Consider the following 17,985-nt stretch of genomic DNA (forward strand, 5'->3'; position numbering starts at 1 on the left):
ATCCCAGCCTCCCATTGGAGAGTGGGGCAGTTCCTACCATTGATACCTTATAGGGAGGACAAGGTCCTATAGTGACCCACAAGAGGGTTTAGGCTGATGTTCCTGATGGAATTGACCAGTGATGGTGGAGAGAAGAATCTATTAGAAGTCTAGGCTCATAATTTCTGTGTGGAAATTCAATGATTCCCTAACTAGGGCCCCAGATGATGGGGTCTGGTATTGACCAAAAAGGCTAGTCTTTTGCCCTTATCCAGCTTTTGTAGTTCCTTTCTTTATCTGATGAGCTTAGACTTTCTACCAGTTTCCAAAGCACTATCATCTGTTATTCCCAGCTAGTATTAGGTTTATGGGGTCTACCATCTTTGGGCCTTTCTGCTGATTGCTAAGCTTATTTGGCCTAAGTCAAATTGGTTAGAGAATTTATGGGGGGCCGGGTGGAGGCACACTGGGTTAAGCACACTTAGTACGAAGCATTAAGGACCTGCTCAAAGATCCGAGTTCAAGCCTCCAGCTCCCCACCTGTGTGTGTGGGGGGGGTTGCTTCACAAATGGTAAAGCAGGTCTGCAGGTGTCTTTCTCCCTCTCTATCTTCCCCTCCCCATCAATTTCTCTCTGTCCTGTCAAAAAAAAAATTTTTTTTTTAATGGTCACCAGGAGCAGTGGATTTGTAGCACAGGCACCAAGCCCTAGCATCTGGAGGCAAGTGGGTGGGGAGTTGGGGGGAGAGTGAGAGACGGAGGGAGTATATTTGATGTTTTCTTTAGGCCCTTCTACTAGGATTCCAGGCTTATTAGGTCTAAGTCTAGTCATGGAGGGCTATGAAGTACTTTTACTTTATTGCCTCTTGCTTATGGATACAATACACCTGTACCCAGTATCCTAAATCCTAGCCTGTATCTAGTATTTGTAACTTTTTTAGATAATGTGCTAGCTGAAATGAAACCAAGTGGTCTATGTATTAGAAAAGATCTCACCAGTTAGAGGAGTTAGGCTGTTGATATCTCAGGCTTATTGTCTCTGGCAATAGTTTCTGGTTGCATGTTAAACCATCTTGATTAGGAATGTTCCAAGCTGCCCCAATTTCAGGACCCATCTTCTTCAGGTGGAAGATAGAGTATGTTGTCCAGCCTCCCTTCAGAGGATGGAACATTCTCTACCGTTGCTGATCCATGTTGAGGGCAAGGTCCTCTGGGGGCCCACAGAGGGGTCTATTGTGTTGTTCCTGATAGAGATGACTGATAACAATGGAGAGAGGGATTTATTCGAGATCTAGGCCCATCTGGACTATTTGGAAATCTCAGGACTCCCCGACTAGGGCCCCAGATGATGGGTTGGCCTGATAGTGATTAAAGAGTCATCATTAAAGTATGCAGGTCTCTTGCCCTTATTCAGCTTTTGCAGCTTTTGCTTTGATAAGATTAGCTTGGAGTGAGTGAGGGAAGTGTAATAGGAAGTAGGTGAGGAGAGTAACTAATTCTAAGTAGACACCATTTCATTATGAACTTTAGGATGTCTTTTTAGGTCTTTTACTTGCTTTCTGCTTATACTGACTCACTGAAGACAGACTATTGTGCATTTTTGCTTTCAGGTATATATTTTGCCTTAATTTATGGTTACATGTGAACATATGCCCTATCTCATGGGACCTGGTCTATATTTAGGTTTTTGGACTTTGTTAGGAAGTGAACCACCTGAAATGGAATTAGAGAATCCTATGAAAGGAACAGTCTCACCCGAGTAATGAGGCTGAAGGGTTGGCATTCCACGCCTAATGTCTCTGGACACAGTCTGAAGTGAAGCTTACTGAGGTGGTACTAGTTGCATTGATTAGGTTGAGATCAGAAGATGCACTATGATTTGGTATGAATTGAGAGAAGCATGCAGGAAAGTGAACCCCACCCTACAGGTTCCAGGACTGGGGGAAATATAGGCTCTATAGAGGAAGTGGGAGGTTCCTGCTGTCTTAAGGATTTAAGAAGGTAATAGGTAGTTATTGTTATAATCACATATTTGGCAATTGGGTTATCTTGGAAAATCCCTTTGTTAGGATTTGCTGTATCATACACAACATCACCATGATTTATGTCCTTTGACATTATTTGTATATAGCTGTGTCTTACATAGTAATGCCACTAGTTGCTTCTGTTCTCCCTGGTCTAAGCTTTTAAGAGAAGCAACATTTCAAAGACTCAGCCTATGGTTTGTGCACTAAAAAGTTTGAGATACTCAAATCAATTTCCCCCTCTCATATTAATTAGTGATGATTTATATGACTACAAGTTAATAGGAGTGTACATAAACATCATTCCCACAACCAAAAGACTGTGTCCCACCCCCCCCACCCCCCCACCCCCAGTGAAGCTGAACATCCACCCTCACCCTCAACCCAGAGTTTTTTTTTACTTTGGTGCCCTACTCCAAACTCCTAAACCATCTTGATGAAGTCCCACTGTTCACATCAGTATGAGTACACACACTTATCTGATAACGGCACAAAAGCAGGGGTACTGTTTCATGATAACTGCTCTGATTTTGAATTCAGCCCATCACCTCAGCAGCAAGCCAGTCCAATTGTTAATCGGACATCCCTTCTGGAAGTCCTTATCTTTCCCCACAAACCTGACCTCCTTCCTCTGATTCCTGTCTCACTTGCCCAGTCTGGAGACATCAAAGTACACTCCTGTCCTGCCTTTCCTGTGCCCCAGCCCAACTCTGTGCCTTATAAATATCCTGTGATTCCAGTCCTCCTCTGTATACCTGCTCCTCTGTCTGCATCTGGACCTGTTGCTATGTAACAGCAATTCCCAGACAGTGGCTTAACAACAGTAGCCATTTATCATTTCCTGTGTATCTAGACCGGGGTTAGCTGGGTCACTTTTATCACAAGTGTCTGGTGTCAGCTGTGCTCAGGTAGGATGGCTCTACTCCACACATCTCTCATCCTCCTCTCTGGCACCAGTGACTTGTCTGAGCATGTTTTCCTCACAGAAATGTCAGAAGAACAAGAAGGTAAGCTAAAACATGTCATTTTTGTCTCTTTACTAGCAAAACTAGATGTGTAGCCTAATCCAAAGTCAAAGGGTGGAGAAATACAGTTTACCCATTTCATTGGAAGGAACTACAAACTCACATGGTAAAGGGCAGACAGGGTAGGATAAAGAACAAGTTTTCTGCATACCTAGTCCTTCCTATCTCTTCTTTAGATCTTTTTGCTTATATTTATTAAATATTTGTTTATTATTTTTATTAAATATTTATTTATTTGCTTTTGTTGCCCTTGTTTTATTGTTGTAGTTATTATTATTGATGTCATCGTTGTTGGATAGGACAGAGAGAAAAAGGAGAGAGGAGGGGAAGACAGAGATGGGGAGAGAAAGATAGACACCTGCAGACCTGCTTCACTGCCTGTGAAGCAACTCCCCTGCAGGTGGGGAGCTGGGGGCTCGAACTGGGATCCTTACACCAGTCCTTGCACTTTGCACCACCTGCGCTTAACCCGCTGTGCTACCGCCCAACTCCCTTTTTTGCTTATATTCTAACTGCTTCCTTTGCCTATGCTCATGCCACTGTCTTGATTCCCATGGCCCTTTATTAAAACTTTCCATTCTCTGCAACCTGGGAGGTGGTATAATAAACAGAACACTGGACTTTCAAGCATGAGGTCCTGAACTGGATCCCTGGAATTGCAAGTTGCCAGAGTGATGCTCTGATTCTCTCTCTTCCCTCTCACTTATTAATAAACACATCTTAATAAAAAAAAACTTTCCATTGTCTTGGGCTGGGAAGATAGCACTAGGACTAGTGCAGTAGTCTAAGGCACCAGAAGTCCCAAGTTCAAACACAGGGGCCACCATAAACTAGAGCTGATCAATGCTCTGGTTAAAAACAAATGGAAAGGGGACTGGGTGGTGGTACAGCGGGATAAGCACACATAGTGTGAAGCACAAGGACCAGCATAAGGATCCTGGTTCCAGGCTATAGGGGGTCGCTTCACAAGTGGTGAAGCAGGTCTGCAGGTGTCTATCTTTCTCTCCCCCTCTCTGTCTTCCCCTCCTCTCTCCATTTCTCTCTGTCCTATCCAACAAGAATAAACAACAAGGGCAACAAAAAGGATAAATATAGCAAAAAAAAAAAAAAAAAAAAGGAAACTTTCCATTAGCCCTTGTTACTACTACCATATTTTGTTGAAGCCCTATGCAATTTTGCTTCAGTCTATTTTTCTTGTTGCATTTGTTGCCATCTTTCAGATTTACTCACCACCTCCTGCCAAATGTGCTTCTGTTCTATATACAATACTGCACTTTCAGAATGATCTCCACCCTCTGAGGTTACTCCCAAGGGAGGTGATATTTACTCTTCAAGGACCATTATACACAGTGCATCCTCCAGAAAGCTTTTCAGATATGTGTGTTTCTTCTCCTTATCTATCTCCCCTATACACACACACACACAATACACACACACACACACACACATATCAAAGAAATAGTTCTCCTTCCCTTTGTCATTTAGTACTAAGTATTTTTTAAATTTCTTTATTGGTGAATTAATGTTTTACATTTGATAGTAAATACAATAGTTTATACATGCATAATACAGAATACATCCTTATTGGACCTGTATTCTCCCTGTACAACTTACTGTATTGTCTGATGAATTGTTGCTGGATTCTTTAGGTTTTTTATGTATACTATCATGTCATCTGCAAATAGGGAGAGTTTGACTTCTCTTCCAATCTATATCCCTTTATTCCTTGATCCTGCCTGATTGCTGTGGCAAGAATTTCCAATACTATGTTGAATAGTGATGATAGTGGGAAGCCCTGTCTAGTACCTGATCTGAGGGGAAATGCTTCCAGTTTTTCACCATTGAGTATGATGTTGGCTGTAGGTTTGCTATATATAGACTCCACTATCTTGAGAAGTTTTCCATCTGTTCCCATTTTTGTAGTGTTTTGATCATAAAAGGATGTTGTATTTTGTCAAAGGCTTTCTCTGCCTCTATTGATATGACATGTGTTTTTTGGCTTTCCTTTATCGATGTGGTGGATCACATTGATTGATGTATGTATATTAAGCCAACTTTGCATGCCTGGGATAAACCCCACTTAGTCATGATGAACAATATTTTTAATATACTGCTCTATCCAGTTGGGTAGAATTTTGTTCAATATCTTAGCATCTATTTTCATCAGTGATAATTGGTCTGTAGTTTTCTTTTTTGGTTATGTCCCTGTCTGCTTTTGGTATCAAAGTGATGTTGGCTTCATAGAAGCTGTAAGGGAGTATTCCTGTGTCTTCAATCTTCTGGAAGACTTTTAAAAGTAGAGGTATTAGTTATTCTTTGAAAGTTTTGTAGAATTCATTTGTAAAACCATCTGGTCCGAGACTTTCAATCTCAGTAAGGTTTTTGATAACTGTTTCAATTTCATTAGCTGTGATGGGTCTGTTCATGTTACCTAGTTCCTCTGTACTTAATTTTGGAAGTTCATGAGTATCTAGGAAATCGTCCATTTCTTCTAGGTTCTCTAGCTTGGGGGCATATAGTTGTTCATAGAAGCCTCGCATGATATGTTGAAGTTCTGTGGTGTCTGTTGTGATATCTCCTCTTTCATTTATGATCCAATTTATTTGGGTCTTCTCCGTTTTTTGTTTTGTGAGTCTGGCTAATGGTTTGTCAATTTTGTTCACTCTTTTGAAGAACCAACATTTACTTTCGTTGATCTTTTCTATGGCTTTCTTATTTTTAATGTTACTGATTTCTGCCCTAACTTTAGTGATTTCTCTCCTTCTAGTTGCTTTAAGGTTCCTTTGTTCTTCTTCTTCTAGGTGTTTAAGGGATGCAATCATGTTGTTTATTTGTCCCTTTTCTTGTTTCCTAATGTGTGCTTGTATGGCTATGAACTTCCCTCTTAGTACTTCCTTAGCTGTGTCCCAAATATTTTGATAGCTTATGTCTTCATTTTCACTGAACTCTCAAAACATTTTGATTTATTCCTTTATTTCCTCTTTTGCCCAGTAGTTGTTAAGGAGTGTACTGTTGTGCTTCCACATTTTGGGACTATTACTAATCTTCTGTTGGTTGTTAAATGTTAGTTTAATTCCACTGTGGTCTCAGAAGATGCTTTGGATGATTTCAATGCTCTTGAATTTGCTCATGCTGTCTTTGTGGCCTAACATATGGTCTATCCTTGAGAATGACCCATGTGGACTTGAGCGACATGTGTATTCCAGTGTCTTGGGATGGATGACTCTGAAAATGTCCAATAGCTCTAGTTCATCTATCTCGTCATTTAGCTCCCTCATGTCTTTATTGATTTTCTGCCTGGAAGATCTGTCAGGTTGAGAGAGTGAGGTGTTGAAGTCCCCTACTATGACTGTGTTGCTGTTAATATATTGCTGTAGTTCTTTTAGTAGATGTTTGATGTATTTAGGTGACTTCTCATTGGGTGCATAAATGTTATTAATTGTTAAGCCCTCTTGATGTACTTACCCACTAAGCATTAAGTAGTGTCCATCCCTATCTTTTAAATTTTATTTATTCTAAAGTCTATCATGTCAGATATGAGAATAGCTATTCCTACCTCCTTTTTTTGTGGACCATTGGCCTGTATGATAGTTTTCCATCCTTCCACTTGGAGTCTGTGTTTGTCTTGTTGAGTTAGGTGGGTTTCCTGTAGAAAGCATATTGTTGGGTTGTGTTTTCTGATCCATCTTCCTACTCTGTGTCTTTTAATAGGTTAATTCAGGCCACTGACATTTATTGATATCAAAGATTGAAGATATTTTAATGCCATTCTTGTAGAGTTTTAGAGTGTTCTGATATATGGCATATCTATGGTGGTCTGCCTGTTTATAGGAAACCTTTTAGAACTTCTTTCAGAACAAGCTTGGTGATAGTTGATTCTTTCAACTCTTGCTTGTCTGAGAAGGTTTTGATGCCCCCATCTAGTCTGAATGACAGTCTCATAGTATACAGTAGTCTTGGTTGAAAGCCTTTCTCATTGAGCCACTTGATAGATATCTTGCCATTCTCTTCTGGCCTGTAGTGTTTGTGTGGAGAAGTCTGCTGCTAATCTTAGCAGGTTTTCCTCTGTAGGTGACTGTTTTTCTCTTGTAGTCTTTAAGATCCTTTCCTTATCCATATTCCTTTTCATTCTAAATATGATGTGTCTGGGTTAATTCTGTTTGGAGCCCTCTGGGATTCTTGAACCTTTATATCTTTGATGTTGTCTAGACTAGAGAAGTTATCAGCTATTATGTCCTGAAGAATGCTTTCTTCCTCTCCCTCTCTTTCCTCCTCTGGTAAGCCAATGATGCATATATTGTTTCTTTTGAAGTCATCCCATAGGTCTCTTTTGTTGTTTTCAGTATCTCTTAATCTCTTTTTGAGATCTCTTGCTTCTTTTTTAGTTGTCTCTAAGTCATCCTTGATCTTGCTAATTCTGTCTTCAGCCTCATTTATTCTAGTCTCTCTCCCCCCTCTACTGTTTTCTGGAGCTCACCTATTTTGTTACCCTGTTCTGATACTGTTTTAGCTTGTTCAGCTAGTTGTGTTCTTATCTCAGCTATTTCAGCTTTGAGCTCTCTAATAACCTTGAGATAATTAGTGTTTTCTTCCAGAGTCTCATTGGTTGTTTCTGCATTTCTGATGACAATTCTTTCAAACTCTTTACTCACTCCTGTTAATTATTTCCTTCACTAGTGTTTGGATGTTGACCTCATTATTTTGTGCTTCAACCTTTGGGGAGCTTTTAACTGGACTCTTGTCCTGGTTCATTGCTCCAGTATTTCTTCTTGTTGGTTTAACCATTCTATATAGTATGCTATGAGGTCCCTCTCTCAGTACTTTTCAAATTACTGATCACTCTTGCCTGGATTGACTTGTGTCTAAGTAAGGTAATTAAAGATTTCACAGTAGTGGGTAGTACTAAGTATTGAATCATACTCATTTTAAATTGATTTAATAATGATTGAAAAGACCATAGTATAAGAGGGATACAAATCAACACAATTCCCACCACCAGAGTTCCGCATCCCATCCCCTCCATTGGAAGTTTTCCTGTTCTTTATCCCTCGGGACCCAGGATCATTATGGGGTGCAGAAGGTGGAAGGTATGGCTTCTGTAATTGCTTCTCTACTAGACATGGGCGTTGACAGGTCGATCCATACTTCCAGCCTGTTTCTATCTTTCCCTAGTGGGGCAGGGCTCTGGAGAAGTAGGGTTCCAGGACATATTGGTGAGGTTGTCTGCCCAGGGAAATCAGTTTGGTGTCATGGTAGCATCTGGAACTTGATGGCTGAAAAAGCTTTAAGATATAAAGCAGAAAATTTTGTTTAGCAATCAGGAACCTAAAGGTAATAATATAGCAGATGAGATTTGGGGTTTCCATTTTGGAAAAAGCTAGTAGGTCTATTTTAGGTATATTCCAAGGGGCCCATGATTACCAATTTTTTCCTGAGCCCAGCACCTAAGAGGCAGATGGGCTAAAGGTGTTGTCTGGGCAGATAGTGTCAGAGCTGGTAATAGGATTAGAAAGCTGGATCAGGGAAGAAAGTAGCTCTCAAATATGGAAAAGTATATAAATGCTATTAAATGTAAACCCCATCAATCTGATTTAGGGCTTATATTCAGCACAGGAGTCTGTGTAATTTCCACATCCCTGTAGGTCTGAGCTCATATTCCATGGTCATAGCTAGGAACATTCTAGGTTGCACTCATTTCTTTGAGTGGTAAAGTATGTAGACCCAGCCTCCCTTTGGAGAGTTGGGCAGTTTCTACCATTGTTGTTCCATATTGAGGATAAGGTCCTTTAGAGGCCAACAAGGGTTTATTATGTTGTTCCTGATGGAGATAACCAGTGATGGTGGAGAGAGGGATCTGTTAGAGGTCTAGGCCCATAATATTTATGTATGGGAATCCCAGGATTCCCTAACTAGGGTCCAAGTGGTGGGGTGGCCTGGCAGTGACCAAAGGGGCCATCTTTAAAGTATGCTAGACTCTTGCCCTTATCCAGCTTCTGTAGTCCTTACTTTATCTGGCAAGGTTAGCCTTAGAGTGATTGAGGGAATTGAAATAGGAAGTAGGTGAGGAGGGTATCTGGGTCTAAGTAGAAACTATTTGATTAAGTACTTTATCATGTCTGTGTACTTGTTTGTTGCACTTAGTGAGTCACTGTGAACTATTGTACACTTTTACTTTAAGGTATATATTTTCCCTTAACTTATGGATACATGTGCACATGTGCTCTATCTCATGGGCCCTGGTCTATATCTAGGTTCTGTGGCTTTGTTAGGAAGTGCACCATCCAGAATGGAATTAAAAAGTCCTATGAGCTAGGAAAGGTCTCACCAAAGTAATGGAGCTGAAGGGTTGACATCCATGCCTATCATATCTGGACACTGTTCAAGGTGAAACATGTCATGGTGGTACTAGTTGCATTGATTTGGTTGAGGTTGGCAGATGCAGTATCAAATGGTATGGATCTAGAGAAGCATGAAGGAACATGAGCCCCACCCAGAGGTTCCAGGACTGAGAGAAATAGGAGTTTTATAGAGAATGGGTGTGTGCCTACTGTCTTAGAGTTTAAGCAGGCAATAGATAGTTATTGTTATAACAAAATTCTGGGGAGTTTGGTTTACTTTGAAAATCCTATGGTTAGGATTTGCTGTATTTAATGCTATTTTCAAATAACTATCTTATATACTGACAAGACCAGTTGCTTCTGATCTCCCTGGTCTAAGATTCTAGGTGATTTAATATTTCAAAGAACAAGTCATTATAGAAATGTATTAACAATTTAAACCCACTGTTAAAATTCAATCATGTTACCAATTTGAAAGTTTAAGTGCTTAGATTAGAGGAAAATATACTCAGAACTTGGGGTCTATGCATCAAAAAGTTTGAGACATTCAATCTATTTTCCCCCTCCTATTGATTAAATAATTATTTATAAGACTATAAGTTAATAGGAGTGTATATTAACAATAGGAGTGTATATTAAGTACTCCATTGTGTATATATACCACAACTTTCTCACTCATTCATCTGTGGTTGGGCACCTGGGTTGCTTCCAGGTTTTGCCTATTATGAATTGTGCTGCTATGAATATAGGTATACACATATTTTTGGTTGGGAGTTATAGAGTCCTTAGTATATATCCCTAGGAAATTAATTACTGGGTCATATTACTGGGTCTATTTCTAGGCTTGTGAGGGTTCTCCAGACATCTCTACACAGAGGTTGGATCAATTTGCATTTCTACCAGCAGTGCAAGAGGGTTCCTTTGTCCCCACAACCTCTCCAGCATTTGTTGTTGCTGTCATTTCTAATGTATGACATTCTCACAAGGGTGAGTTGGTATCTCATTGTTTTTATTTGCATTTCTCTTGACAGTGCTGTGGAACAATTTTTCATGTTTGTTGGCTTTTTGTATCTCTTATAGTGAATATTTTGTTCATATCCTTTCCCCACTTTTGAATGGGGTCATTTGCCTTTTAGTTGCTAAGTTTGGTGATCTCTTCATATATTTTGGTTATTAAGCCTCTTGTCTGATGTATGGCATGTAAGTATCTTCTCTCATTCTGTGAAGAGTTTGGTTTGTTTGGGTGATGGTTTCTTTAGCCGTGCAGAAGTTTTTCAATTTGATGTAATCCCATTGGTTTGTTTTTGTTTTAGTCTTCCTTGCAATTGGGTTTGTATATCAAAGATGTCCTTGAGATTTAGATGGGAAAGTGTTCCACCAATGTTTTCTTCTAAGTATTTGATAGTTTCTGGTCTAACACCCAGGTCCTTGATCCGTTTGGAGTTGACTTCTGTTTTGGTAAGATAAAGTGTTTCAGTTTCATTCTTCTGCACATTTCAACCGAGTTTTCCCAGCACAATTTATTGAAGAGACCCTCCTTCCTCCACTTAATAGTTTGGCCCCTTATCAAAAATTATATGTCCATAGGTTTGCATACTCATTTTTAATCCAGGCCAATTTGAATACATTTTCAGTCAGAGATGGGGAAGGCAAAGATCTCAGGCATTCTGCCTGCTGTTCTATCCATGGCCATGGGAACACTTTGATCAGGGTATCTGCAAACTGCTCATCGCATAGGAAAATATTGCCAAGTTTTGTAGTCAACCTCACACTTGGAAACTGATGCTCCTAGATGTTCTACCAGGGAGGGAGGGGTGCTGACTTATTCAGGGCTTCAGGGTGGATGTGGGCTTAGGAGAGGAGGCATTACATGGGCAGTGATGACTGTCGGTGCATGTTCCTACCCCTGCCACGGCCCCAGTCATCTGCACCAGCACCAGCTCTGTGCTGGTCAGGGGGCTCTCCCTGTGTCCCACAGCTAGAGGATCCCCACCAGACAAGCACATCCCTGAGCAGAATGGTTAACCAGGCATGACTGAGTCTGTCTATCCAATTTCCCACCACAGGCCATGTGAGCAAAGGCAAACTAAACCAACTGAATAAGTTAACAATGTGGTCAAAGTAGTATGGTGCTTTAGGGATTGGGTGTAGTATCAGGTGCTACAATGACTTCATCAGATGCCTAAGTGTTGTACATTTATTGCCTCAGCCATGCCTCTCAAGGGCCTGCTGTCCCTTTCAGATCTTTCTGCAGGGCATTCCTAACTCTGCCCTCCCCTGCCCCAACTGTTAGTAGCAGCAGCTCTAGTTTGGGACCCTGGGGTGTTGCAGTAGGAATATTCTCAGAAGAACTTGGAATGGGAAAATCAGTCTGCTTAGTCAGAATTTAGTCTCTGGGCTGGGGAGATAGCATAATGGTTTTGCAAAAAGACTTTCAGGCCTGAGGCTCAGAGGTCCCTGGTTCAATCCTTAGCAGCATCATAAGCCAGAGCTGAACAGTGCTCTAGTAAAAAAATAAACAAACAAACAAATAGAAAAAGGACTGAACCCCTTCCTGCATAGTCCTTACATGCTTGCAAGGGACACTTTGTGTACACCTACCCATCTTTCGCTTTTTCTTTTCTGTGCTCCCAGGTGAACTTTCCCTGGAGGAGGCGCAGGACCCTTTCCTGGTCAGCATCCACATCATCGCAGACCCCGGCCAGTCGCAGCCCCTGCAGGACGCAATCGACAAGGTCCTGGCATGGATCCACCCAGACCTGCAGCTGTTCCGGGTCTCAGAGCGGAGGGCCTGCAGGCGGCGGCGCAAGGCCCCGCGGGGAGCACAGCCGGCGTTGGCGGTGGTGCTGTTCCTGCAGGAGGACTATGGCGAGGAGCAGATCCTGCAACTGCACCACGCGCTGCAGCGGCCGCCCTGGCGCCACCACCACACAGAGCGGGTGCCGGGCCGCCTGCTGCCCTACCTGCCCTGCAGCCAGGACTTCTTCTCGCTGGCGCCCGGGACGCCGCTCTGGGCCATCCGGCCGGTGCACTATGGCCAGGAGATCGTGCGCTTCACCTTGTACTGCCGCCACGACAACTACACTGACAGCCTCCGCTTCTATGAGCTGATCCTGCGGCGCAGCCCCAGCAGGGGCAAGGCGGACTTCAGCACCTTCCCCGTCTTCTCCAACATGGACCTGGACATCCAGTTCTCCCTCAAGAGGCTGCCCCGCGGCCAGAACCCGGTGCCCGCCGACTCGGCTGTGCTGGAGTTCCGCGTCAGGGACCTGGGCGAGCTGGTACCGCTATTGCCCAACCCTTGCAGTCCCATCAGCGAGGGCCGCTGGCAGACGGAGGACCACGATGGCAACAGGATCCTGCTGCAGGTGCCTGTCTGTCTGTCTGTAGGTGGTGCTGGGAAGGGTGGATAAGTGGATGGATAAGTGATGGCTCTGCCACAAGCCCTACTTGGCACCTATTACAGAGTGGTGGATTAGGAGAGTTCAGTGGGGCAGGGGAGCTAGTATAGTGGTTCTTTCAGGCCAGAGGCTTTGAAGTCCCAGGTTCAGCCCCCAGCACCACTATATGCCAAAGCTGAGTAGTGCTTTAGTTTAAAAAAAATTAAAATAAAAAAAAATAGGAGAGATGGATATCCTTCCATCTAGCTTTGAGACCAAGTCAGGGTTTCCAAACTCTTGAGAGGAGGGCAGAGCTTTTTCTCCATGCTTCCTTCATGGTCAGGTGTTGGGCGGGACTCTCACTGGTTACCCACCAGTGCTCCAGCATAGGCTAAGTGTGGATGGCTCTTTCCAGTGCCCTTCTGTCCCTAGAACTTGGTGCTGTTGATTTCCCAAATCCTCAGGGTCTTCAGTTCTCCAGCGGAACATCAGGACAGCAAGCCTCTGAAAATTATAAAAGTATGTTGAAGTTGGTTAGAAGAGACAGCCATGCCTCCCCACCTTTTGCTGGTAATAGGTTGTTAAATTCAGTGATGACTTGAAGTGTGACTTTCTCATAAATGTTTTGAGTTCTCACGTGATGTCTTTGCGGACCTCCAGATTTGGAGAAACTTGGGAAGAGGTGAGTGAATACATTTTTTTTGCCTCCAGGGTTATTGCTGGGGTTCAGTGCCTGCATCATGAATCCACTGCTCCTGGAGGCCATTTTTTTCTCCTTTTGTTGCCCTAGTTGTTGTAGCCTTGTTGCGGTTCTTGTTGTTGTTGATTTCGTTCGTTGTTGGATAGGACAGAGAGAAATGGAGAGAGGAGGGTAAGACAGAGAGGGGGAAAGAAAGATAGACACCTGCAGACCTGCTTCACTGCCTGTGAAGGGACTCCCCTGCAGGTGGGGAGCCGGGAACACGAACCGGGGTCCTTATGCTGGTCCTTGCGCTTTGCGCCATGTGCACCTAACCCACTGCGCTACCACCCGACCCCCGAGTGAATACATTTTAAAGAAGTGGCTCAACCTGACGCTGTTGACTGGCTGCGGAAGAAGGGCAAACGCTAGAAGAAGAAGAAGAAAAGAAGTGGATGCAGATGTTACTTTTGTGGTCATGCCTTGGCTCCACTGCTGAACCCCTTCCTTCTCTTACCCTCCCTGAGATGGCCCTCCCTTTGAACATCATTAGCTCTACTCTATAATTTAAAGTACAGCATGCAGATTTAGCACCATCTTACCATAGACCCTGCCTGATCATTCCTAACCCAGGCTCTCTTAAACTAACAAGTAAATAAGCTGCAGTTTCATCAGGCTTTGTTTTTCTGAAAAGCCACTGCCCCCAATGACTCAGTCTTCATGTCTAACTAGCTGAAGTGAGAAAGTGGATAGAAAATCAGAGGCTGGTGTAGTTTTGGTGTTAGGGCTTCACACATGAGCTCCTGGGTTCAGCTTTTCATTCTTGAACATTTTTGTTTTATTTGTTTGCCAAGATTATCACTGGGCCTCCATGTCTGCATGATTCCAACACTCCCAGCAAACACATTTTTTTTCAGATGGGGGTGAGAGAGGTAGAAAGACAGAGAGGAGGAGAGTCACCATAGCACCACTACAAAAGCTTCCCCCATCCAGATGCTCCTGTGTACCAGCCAGGAATTTGAAGCTAAGTCGTTGCACATGGCAAAGTGTGCACTGTATTCACTGTATTGAATGAGCTATCTCCCTCCTCCTTTTCTTTCTTTCTTTCTTTTTTTTTTTCTTTTGCTGGAGCAAGTGAGAGACAGACAGCAAAAGGATACAGAGAGAAGGACTTCCAGCATCTGTAATGCTTCCCTTGGTGCTGTGGGGGCCACTGCTGGAACCCAGGGCCTAACACTCTACCTGGTGAGATGTCGACCAGTTTGGAGGTGGGTCATTACCTTAAAAGGTGAAGACTATACTTATTTGAATTGCAGTTATGATTTAATGCTTTCTGTTAGCTTTGCCACTAGGCATCAGAACTGTAATCCACATACCACAGAAAGAAGTGAGGACTTGGCACATGTCAGGTAATGGGCTGAACCTGTAGCCAAGCCACACTGCTTCATACAGAAGTTACCTTAAGAGAGATGTTAGTATAAGAACTCTACAATTGGGAGCCTGGTGGTGGCACAGCAGGTTAAGTGCACATGGTGCGAAGTGCAAGGGCCAGCATAAGGATCCCGGTTTGAGCTCCTGGCTCCCCACCTGCAGGGGGTTCGCTTCACAGATGGTGAAGCAGGTCTGCAGGTGTCTATCTTTCTCTCCCCCCTCTGTCTTCCCTCTCTTCTCTCAGTTTCTCTCTGTCCTATCCAAAAACAACAGCAATAACAACAATAATAACAGTGACGATAAACAACAAGGGCAACAAAAGGGGAAAAGAAAGAACTCTACAATTCTGGGATTTCCCTTTGAACTATGCATATTTTTTAAAAAGAGCACTGTAGCTTTATTATCCAGTCAACTGAATGTTACTAATATTGGTTCTACAGTTCCTTCTGCAATGTGAGAAGATTTTTCAGTTTCTGAAGCACCACTTCACCGGTGGTGTGTTCATGTGGGAACCGGGGTCCCCTAATCTAGGGCCTCTGACAAAGCGTGCCCTCTACCAAGTGAGTCACCCCCTGGCTCATTTATAACTGGAAATGCATATCTTTTGATCACCTTCCTTCAGTTCTCACTGCCATCCCCCACACACATACACATAAACATACACACACACCTCTGAGAAACATAATAATCCTGATGACTTTGGCTTTTTTAGGCTCTCCATAAATGAAGATCATAATGGTATTTGTCTTCCTCTCACTTATTTCACTTAGCCCCCACAGTCTAGCCATCCTGTCACAAAGGACAAGATTTTCTTCATTTTATGGCTGAATAATATTCTGTTGTTGCCATGAGTTCCTGGTCCACTTATCATTCATCATGGACACTTAAAAATTTTCTCTGTCTTGGCAACTGTCAACAATGTTGCTATGAACACAGAGGTGCAGACAACTTTTCTATGTTGGGTAGTATGCCAGCTCCCCTGGCTTAAAGCTTCTGTCTCTAATCCTGCTTAACTAAGCACCGGCATGCCTGCAAGGCATTGGTTTGATCCCACTCAAAGCTGTGGTCTATTTACATAAACCACTGTTAACTAAGCACCACCCTCCCTCCAGGGCATTGGTGGTTCAGTGGTAGAATTCTCGCCTGCTCCGCCCCTTCTCCTTGTCACACCCTGATTTTCACCCATCTCTTTTTTTGCTCCACCTTCTCTACATCACACCCTGTTTACACCATACTTGGCTAGTATATATACAAGCTGCTTTTCTGAGTAAAAACACTTGGAATTGCTTTCCAGCTCCAAGAGTTCCAGAGTGTATCTCTTGCAACGTTAGTATGGCACGAGTTCCTTATCCCTCTCCCACGCAGCAGCCTCGGTTGGCTCCAGTTGAGTTCTCTCCAACCCAGAGAGCACTTGCTCTGGAAGAAGCACCCTCAGGCTATCCCGGCATTTCTACAGTGATTGCATTTCCTTCACTGATGTATTTATATCTAGAATTAGACTGACTGGGTCACATGGTAGTTCTATTTGTAAGAATATCCAAACTGTTTCCCAGAGAGACTGTACCAATCTACATTCTCACAAAAAGTATTCCTTTTCTCACCAGTATTCCTTATTTCATGTCCTTTTGGTGATAACTATTCTATTGATGGTATATCTTGCATTGAAGTGTGTGTGTGTGTGTGTGTGTGTGTGTGTGTCACTGGGGCCTCACACATATGCAGCCTCATAATGCCAGCTAGTTTTTTTTTTCATGCCAGCTAGTTTTTCAGATAAAAGAGAGACAGGGGAAGACATGATAGCACAGGAGTACCTCTACCTCTGTTTCCACATGTGGTGCTGGGATTTGAACCTGAGCTGTACATATGGCAACACAGGCACTCTGCCAGTTGTGCTGTCTCTGGCCCCTTGTTCTAGTTTTAATTTACTTTTCCCTAATGACTAGAAATATGAGCTGTATGTGTTCTTCATATTTTGGATATTGACCTCTTGTCAGATACATGATTTGCAAATATTTTTCCCATTATGTAGGTTGCCTTTTTTTTTTTTATCATTCCTTTCTAGTTTGCTGTAGTTCTTATTTTTCTTTCAGATTTTTATTTGTGACATAATAGTGGTTTACGGATTATAAAACTTAAAGAATATGGTTCCACACCATACCCAACACCAAAGTTCTGTGTCTCCTCCCACCTCCAGATGACTTCATAGTTCTCACAAATTTTCAGACACAGTTTGGCTATGTCTGTTTTATGTGTTCCAGTTTCTATCTCCCACAAATGAATGAAACATCCGGTAGTTGTCTTTCACATCAAGGAGCTTTTCCCTGTCATTTCATTCAGGAGTTTTATGCTTTGCATTTAAGTCTTCTATCCATTTGTAACTGAGTTGTGTTGGTGGTGTAACAGGTTATGTAGGTGTCCTACAGCCAGTTGCAAGCTGAATCTGTACATAAGTTTACCCCCAACTTCGAAGGCAGTTCTCAGCAGGGTGTGGAGAAGTGTAACTCAGCTGTACCACTGTCCTGATGTGGCCTTAGAGCCCTCAGGTGAAGGGCTCAGCCTTCCAAACTGCCTTTCACTTCAGGCTCCAGACAGAAGGCCAAGCTTTGATCAGTCAGGTACAGGTTCCCAGGATGCCCTCCTCAGGTTTGAGTCATTTGCTGGGGCAACTCACATAACTCAGGGGACCCATTTCCTCGGAAGACCATCAATTTATAAACCAGGAATGGACAGTTGGGAGAAGCTACAAGAATCAGAGGAAAGAGTACAGGGGGCTTCTAAGCATTCTCATTCCCCAAATCTCCATGCTTCACCATCCCAGAAGCTCCATGAAGTCTTTCCTTACAGGGTTTCATCACATAGGTGTGACTCGTTTTATTGTAGAAAATGATTTTTATTTATTTTTATTTTATTGTAGAAAGTGATTTACAAGACAGCTGAGTCATTCCTCAGTTTTTAGTCTCTCTCCCTTCTCAGGAAATCAGAAAAATTTCCATCATCTATTTGTGCTGGAAGCCAACCACCATCCTTTGGTGTTTTCCAAAAGTTACTTCATTAATTGAACAAGAGATACCACTATCCCAACACTTAAGAACCAAGGCTTTGGGGAGATGGGCACAAGGAAGTGTGGTTG

The 17,985-nt window shown here is 42.8% G+C and overlaps 1 protein-coding gene across 1 annotated transcript in view; it reads left to right on the plus strand.

Moving 5' to 3' along the window:
• The window catches only part of FAM124A (family with sequence similarity 124 member A), a 109,237-nt gene that overhangs the window by 41,277 nt on the left and 49,975 nt on the right, over positions 1-17,985 (plus strand). The window contains exon 3 of the mRNA XM_007521587.3: positions 12,000-12,733. Within this exon, the coding sequence (XP_007521649.1) occupies positions 12,000-12,733 (734 nt within the window). The remainder of the gene's footprint in view (positions 1-11,999; positions 12,734-17,985) is intronic.

The sequence above is a fragment of the Erinaceus europaeus genome, chromosome 7 (assembly GCF_950295315.1).
Source record: "Erinaceus europaeus chromosome 7, mEriEur2.1, whole genome shotgun sequence".
NCBI classification, from domain to species: domain Eukaryota; kingdom Metazoa; phylum Chordata; class Mammalia; order Eulipotyphla; family Erinaceidae; genus Erinaceus; species Erinaceus europaeus.